The sequence below is a fragment of the Argentina silus genome (assembly GCF_951799395.1).
Source record: "Argentina silus genome assembly, chromosome: 12".
NCBI classification, from domain to species: Eukaryota; Metazoa; Chordata; class Actinopteri; order Argentiniformes; family Argentinidae; genus Argentina; species Argentina silus.
Window position 1 is genome coordinate 19,085,321 of NC_139666.1, and position 7,500 is coordinate 19,092,820.

General features: G+C 46.4%; 1 protein-coding gene across 2 annotated transcripts in view; it reads right to left on the reverse strand.

The window, feature by feature from the left end:
• Nucleotides 1-129: 129 nt before the first annotated feature.
• The window catches only part of sik1 (salt-inducible kinase 1), a 13,944-nt gene continuing 6,573 nt past the window's right edge, over nt 130-7,500 (reverse strand). For both annotated transcript variants that reach the window (XM_083681274.1, XM_083681273.1), the window contains 10 exons: nt 7,159-7,320; nt 6,282-6,406; nt 5,919-6,042; nt 5,522-5,748; nt 4,768-4,917; nt 4,543-4,653; nt 4,073-4,298; nt 3,699-3,953; nt 3,385-3,574; nt 130-3,268 (listed from right to left, as the gene is read on the reverse strand). In XM_083681274.1, coding sequence (XP_083537400.1) covers nt 2,713-3,268; nt 3,385-3,574; nt 3,699-3,953; nt 4,073-4,298; nt 4,543-4,653; nt 4,768-4,917; nt 5,522-5,748; nt 5,919-6,042; nt 6,282-6,406; nt 7,159-7,320 — 2,126 coding nt within the window. In that variant the 3' untranslated portion in view covers nt 130-2,712. The remainder of the gene's footprint in view (nt 3,269-3,384; nt 3,575-3,698; nt 3,954-4,072; nt 4,299-4,542; nt 4,654-4,767; nt 4,918-5,521; nt 5,749-5,918; nt 6,043-6,281; nt 6,407-7,158; nt 7,321-7,500) is intronic.

Consider the following 7,500-nt stretch of genomic DNA (forward strand, 5'->3'; position numbering starts at 1 on the left):
TAGTCATACTTTCTAGTTTTTAAATTGACATATGACTAAGGCATCTTGCACAACACTGGAACTCTAATTCATGCAATCAACACAGAATGTTTAGGAAGTGAATTTTATTTAAATAAATAGCCACATAAATAAACAATCTTTCTTTTTTATCATTCACACACACACACACACACACACACACACACACACAGTCAAGTAGCAAATAAGGAAAAAAAAACACAACACATATCTTATCATTCAAAATTGACCAAAAAGGACATCTTACAGATCTGCATCAAAAAGGTTTTAGTGTTTCAATGGTATAATAACCTTCGTGAAGAGTTTTCTGAGACCACAAGAGAAAACAAAACATATTTCTGAAATGAGAAATATTAATCGTAAAGTGCAATGCTTTTTTTCTTCTTCAATGCAGCAATTTAAATCAAAGTATAAAACATAAGTTATCTGGCCCAGGGACCATCTGGTGCTGATTAGAGAGTAGAAGGTTTCTCTTATATTAGGGGGTTTGTTCAGAAAAAGGCACAAGCATTGGTGATGAGTGCAATCTACCAACAATGTCAGTTACACAGTTACAAATATTAACACTGCTTATTTCAGAAACAAATCTATCAAACATTTTAGGATTCAGGCTTAAAACCCTTTTCCTCCTCTGCAACTTGTTCATGTTGTCCTCAACCAGAGGAGACCACTGACTTCACAGATATGGTAAAACTGACCAAACTAACAATGGTATCATGGTGGAAACAGCTGTGTTTCAAATACATAGTCTGAAAATATATAGACCTACAGTAACACATACACCCTAACCCTAACCCTAACCCAGATAAGTTGCTACCTCTAGCACCAACAGACAATTCATTTAAAGAAAACTCACATTCCAGCAAAGAATAGTATTGCTACAACTTTTTCTTTTTTTCTTTAGAAAAATACAAAAACAAATACAGCTATGGTCTTTGAACCCAACTGCTAAGGGATACATCAACACAATTAGCATTAGCATTACCGTGTGGCAGAAGCAGCTTCCTTCTAGGAGGGGGCACCTATAGTGCATCATAAGACCGCTAGATAGCTAGCTAGCATGCTACACTTTGAGCCACTGCACTCAGAGGAAAGTCAGTAGTCCGCCTGTTTGCCCCCTTCTCTGTTCTCTCTTTGGCTAAACTCTAGGACTGTCATTGTACAAGAAAACCATCCAGGGCGCCAAGGCATTCGTGTTGTCAAGAGGAGAAGCAGTATGAAATGGTTGGGGCTCTTCTTTCTTTTCATATAATTTCTACCAGTTTATACAACAAACATAGATATAGTACCTGACCCACCGATCTCCCTCTGAAGGTATCAAAACCTTATACAATCATACAAAAATGACAAATAAAAACAAACTATGGAATAAACACCAACAGGCAGGTCCTATGTCAACGTTCTATGTCTCCTTTCCTTTTTGCATTTCAATGTGAAATATTGCACTATTCCCAAAGTCTTTGTTCTGTCCATGTGAAAGCATGACATGAAAGAATGACATCATACTCAATATGTTGATAGCTGTAGGTCTTTGTATGGGCTTAATTTGAACAATGTTTCTGAATTGAGACATGTTTTAGACAAGGCTGCCTGAGGAAGTAGTGATAAAACAGCAGAATTATTGCAAGATTGAAGATCTCCCACCAAAAGGACAATTCAGAGGGTGTTTGAACACACACTACTGGGGTATAGCAGTACCTATTGTGCTTTAGTCTCTTAGCTAGAGGACTACATTTGTCTTCAGTTTCGGCTGATCAAGATGTACCAGGTTTTATCTTCTTTTGTAGTAAAAGCAACATAAGCTCAGCTATAGTCTTGCACAAACAAATGACAGATCGCACAATGTATCTTCAAAGAAAGTTTGGAAACTTCTAGTTTTCAATTATACTGCATGTTCATCGGACTGCTACAACATACTATTTCTGTCAAAAGGCAAATAAAGTAAAAAAAAAAAAAAAAAAGAAAGAAAAATAACTTTGGTCTTTTCTAATAAAGTGAAAAACAATGAAATGTAAAAGCTCTGTTGACAGTCACTGACACAAAACCAAAATCAGGAAGACAGGATACTCATATTTTCAAAAGCAAAGCTAAAACTCCAAAAGCGATGTCTGACATTATCTAGTCTGGTACGTAAATGCCAGTCCTCATTTATTTTCTTCAAGTGAGTCCATCACATCCCCTCAGAGCATGAGTGGGGTGAGTTGGGGTCCCCATAAGGGAGGGTGGAGAGGTACTGGGGTCCCCTATCAAGTTGAGGCCTAGTCCATTATTGCTTCTCTGGGGGTATGAGGATTCACAGCCTCGTCCAGAGTTTGGTTATTGCTTAATTTTCAGCTTAACTGATCACACGCAAACAGACGCACACACTTTCGTGTGAAAGTTTTAATGTTGTTCAAGAGAGTGTAGATTTGTCACTTGCATCATCTGTCTGTCCACTCTTTGCTCAGTTTCACAGAGATTTTTCCTCTCATAATGTTCTCTGTACACACTTGGGACTATCTGTCCTTTCCTTCTTTCTTCTTCTGCTCATAAACGGGTGACCTGTGAGAAACTGCACAGCTGAGATATTGTGTTCTCACCCTAGGCTGTCCCCAAGTGATGACATCATAATGACATTGTCCTCTGGATGTCTTTCAGGGGAGGAACAATCACTACGGCCCAGCAATGTTGTTGTTTTTGTTGTCCTTGTCTCCATCACTTCACCATCACAAAGCTGCTGTGCTGCTGCTGCCCACCTCGACTCAGCTCCTGCATCTCATGGTCACTGCTGGAGGCAGAGCCCAGGCTCCACATCCCTGGACTGGAAAAGAGGGGGAAGGGACCCTGGTCGAGGGCCTGGGGCTGGGCCTGTGGTTGTGGCTGCGGGTGGAGGTGGAGGTTGGTTTGAGGGTGATGGTGGGGCTGTTGACTGATGTGCAGACGGGCCTCAAGGAGGTAAGCAGCCGAGACCACGGTGGAGAGAGAGGAAGAGAAGGATGAAGATGATGAGGAGCAGGAGGAGGAGCAGGAAGAGGACGCCTCCAGAGGTTGCTGCCAGAAGGCATGTTGGAGACGCATACCCTGGTGAGGGGGCATGGGATGTTGAAGATCGCCCTGGAGATGGATGGGCGTGGGGGAGTCGAACAGAGTGGAGGGGGAAAAGACAGTGGTAGGAGGAGGGGAGGGGGGCTGCTGCTGGGACAGGAAGAGCAGGGGATTCTGGGATGGCCCGGTCTGAGGAGCTTGGGGCTGGTGCCTGATCTGCAGCATCCTGAAGAGAGAGAGACAGAGAGGAGAGTTAGAGTGACACTAACTGTGTGTGTGTGTGTGTGTGTGTGTGTGTGTGTGTGTGTGTGTGTGTGTGTGTTGTGTGTGCCTCCCGCTCACCTCTGCTGGTGCAGCACTTCCTCCAGCATGCTACGGTGCTCGTTGAGGGCGGGACCCAGTGACCCACGGCTGCCACGGTTACAAGAGGCTGGAGGGCAAACCTGCCGCGCTAGGCCCTTAATCTTATTCAACCCCAGAAGCCCTTTGGTGCGTGTGTTCTTCCTCAGCTGCTGGCGAAAGGCTTTGAGACCTGGAGAAAGGCAGACACTGGTTAGATGGTGGTTATCTGTTAAACATTTGGTTATACATGATGTGAAACTGTGAGTTTATACTATGTAATAAACTCCCATACAGTGACAGTCTCTCTCCCCTACCTTGTGTGAGGGAGGTGTCGGAGGCTCTGCGGCCCTCTTGGAAGCTGGCAGCGGGGAGGCAGCCCTGGGCCTTGGGGAGAAGGTGTGAGGAGAAGCCCAGGGGGGTCCCAGCAAGGGCCATGGCCCTGGGGGCAACTCCAGAGGTCAGCAGGGCTGACAGACCCCCCATAGGGGCTTGCAGGGCCGGGTTTGGGCTGGACGAAGACTTCAGACAGCTGTCAGAGGAGGCTCCATCTGTGGGGTTGACCATGATGCCTAGGGAGAGGAGAGGAGAGGAGAGGGGCTAGTTATATAGGAGGTTGGGTGTGTATTTGGTGGTGATGGTGTGTGTGTTAAATCATACAAGTCTCACTGTGTATTCATAGGACACTCACAGGGGGGGTTGCACTGGTGGAAACGAGCGGAGACCTCGGCCAGGGTGTGTCTGCGGGAGGTGGTGCTGGGCAGGTGAGGGGGCACGGAGGTGTGTGGGGCCTCCTCCTCCTCCAGGTCCCTGGGTCGCACCTCCTCACTGATGCTCGTCTCCAGTAGGCTGTTGGGGGAGATGGAGCGGTTCCACAGCAGACGGTTCAGGCTGGCCTCCACAGGGAACACCACACGCTGGAAACAGGAGGAGGAGCACTAACCATTAGCTGCTGATAGACGGGAAACAAATGGAGGAGCGCTAACCGTTATAATAGGCTAACCGTTAGCTGCTAATAGCAGAGTGCTTACTGTTGACAGCTAACTTTTAATTAAACTATTAGCTCTCAGAAGGTCAAGGTGTAAAAGATTCAACCTAGCAATGATGGGGGCCAAGCTTATCTAGTAATCAGGGCAGAATACTATCTAGTTTTCCTCTTACCTGGAATAGTGCACCTTGGTCGCATTCCATCTCAGAGTGGATAGGAGGGGTGCTCTTGGGTGGAATGGGGTAGGCCGGGGTTCTAAAGCTGTCAGATGATTCAATAATAACCTAGGATATGCAAGAACATAGCACTATTAGACAACCAAATGAAAACAGAGGCCCCACCATACTCAAAACCCTAGGCCAAGAACCAAACTCAGGAAGCCTAGCTAAAGCTCTCACCTCTGGGAGTGTGGAGTCTGAGATGCTCCTGGGCCTCTGGCTCCATGCTCCACACTGGCGGCTGAGCTGCTGGGCTCGGTGCTCCCTGACCTTCTCCAGCAGTAGGTAGTAGATGGCAGAGAAGTGGTTGTAGCTGCTGCTCTGCAGAGACTAGGGCAAGAAAACAAGGATTTGTTAGTCGGCCATTTTGGTGAGGCTTAACATGTCTAAAAGAGTGTGTCATAGTGGGCTGTATTAGTCAGCGTTATACCATCTCCTGTCTCTTGCTCTCCTTTTGAAATAGAGGCACGCACACACATGCACACACACACACACACACACACACACACACACACACACACACACACACACACACACACATACACACACACACACACACACAGACTTACAGACTAACACAGGACTCGGTCTAATCTCCTCAGAGACTGCAGTGAGGGATTGTCTCTTCAGCACTCAGTGTGTCAGCTTTTAAAAGCAGATGTCAGTTATCCCCCTAATTCTCTTTGCCAAACGAGCAGTAAGCCCCCGGGTGCACAGGAATCCAGGGTGGGTTTGACTATGGCGCCACCTCAGTGAGATAACACACCTCTTGATCACACACCAGACATGACTAACTGTCGCAAAAAACCCCACCTCCATCCTAGATCTAAACCTGAAACTTTTGACCACCCCTGTATATCCACTCTCTACAACCAAACCTGCTTTTTATACCCAAAATGAAGCTAATCAATCAAGTCCATCCATGCCTGCTCACCTCAATGGTCCTTTGGCGGTCGATGCCCAGCGTGTTCATGATGCCCAGGACGGGCTCGCTGTAGTCCCCCAGGTTGGAGTTGTAGTCGGTCAGGGGCAGGGCCATACTGAGGGTCTGTTGGGGGGCTGACGGGTCGGCCAACATCCAGCGGTGCTGCTTGATCTGGGCCACAGTGATCCTCTTGGCTGGGTCGACCACCAGCATCTTACGGATCAGGTTCTCACAGTCTGGGAAAGGAGGGGAACAGTCAGATTCTAATACTTGTATGTCCTTCTGGGTCCTGAAGGCCAATCACTACAGCAAGAAAACAATCACAACACTATGAGGACTATGAGTGCTATGAAAAGCCTTATTATCGTTGGTATTTTTGTTACTGGATCATTGCCATGACGCGTACCTTGTGACATGAAGAAGGGGATTCTGAAGCGCCCCTCGGTGACTCTCTGTCTGAGGGCGGGGAGGCTGGGCCCGTCGAATGGGAGGGAACCGCACACGAGAACGTACAGAACCACACCAAGGCTCTATAGAGGGAAGAGGAGCAAGGAGAGGAATGTTAGTAATAGCCATTTAACTTTCATTAGTATTCATTTTTTGATGATAATTAAACCTTTCACTAGTTGCATTAGAGTGACTTGTATTTTAATTGCAGTAATCCATTAGTCTATCTATTCTATCTATCTATCCCTAACATCAACAAAGGTCCATTTGGGGGCACAACATGGGTGGCCATTTTGTGTCCAGCTTCCTTGAGAGCCCTTACCCAGATGTCCAAGTGAGGACCCTCGTATTCTTTCCCCTCAAACACTTCAGGTGCTGCGTAGGGGGGGCTTCCACACCATGTTGACAGAGCCTCACCGGCATTATAGAAGTTCCCAAATCCAAAGTCTGAATGTGAGAGAAGGTAGGGGGAGAGAAAAGGGAGGGAGAAAAAAGGGAAGAGAAAAAGAGTTGGCTCGTTAGTGAAACTCGTGGTTGGTTGTTTGGTTGCAGAGATTTGTTTAGTTGATACTGTTAAATGTTTAATCTGTTCTAATGAGCGATCAAAGGCAATATCATATCTGAGCCAATATAACCCTGAACTCTGACACAGAGCTGCTGATTGTCCTGCCATAATGAAGCTTACCCCTTGGGCTTGAGTTACCCCTTGGGCCTGCAACATTTCCTGGCAGTGTGTGTGTGTGTGTGTGTGTGTGTGTGTGTGTGTGTGTGTGTGTGTGTGTGTGTGTGTGTGTGTGTGTGATATATAGAACAAAAAAGTGTTTGTGTGTGTGTGTGTGTGTGTGTGTGTGTGTGTCTGTCTGTCTGTCTGTCTGTCTGTCTGTCTGTCTGTTTACTGTATGGCACACTCCCTTTGAGTAGCATCAGCTCTTGTGATGAACCTGCTATTTCACCCCAGATAATATTCTTGTTAATAAAAAAGGAGCGAGTTATTACTTAATTAGTACAGACACAGCAGAGATTTTTTAATTACAGTGACGCATAGCCTGAGACTCCCAAAGCCTCAAATCTCCCTGTTAGAGATGAGGCAGTCTGAACATCAGTCAGGACTCAGTAAAGGGCTTTTAATAAAATATGTTCCTCTCTTTTCAAGAAGGCCTAATTCTCCCCTAAGTTAGCATGGTCTCTTCTGAACTCACCAGCCAGTTTGATGTTCATGTTGGCGTCCAGCAGCAGGTTCTCAGTTTTGAGGTCGCGGTGGACGATGTGGTGTCTGTGGCAATAGTCCACTGCTGTCAGAATCTGCCAAAACTTCTTTCGTGCCTCGCCCTCACTCATGCGCCCGTTTGAGGTCAAGTAGTCTGAAGGGAGGTGGGGAAGAGGGTGAGGAAGGAGACATTCTAGATTTAGAGGCCAGAAATCAGGACAGAGAAAGGTTGTGGTGGCCTCTGTCAGATGTTGGGGGTGGGGTGGATGGAATGACAGTTGGGACTAATGGATTTAGTTTCTGTTGTATTCTAAATCCCAGGTATGGGATAGCT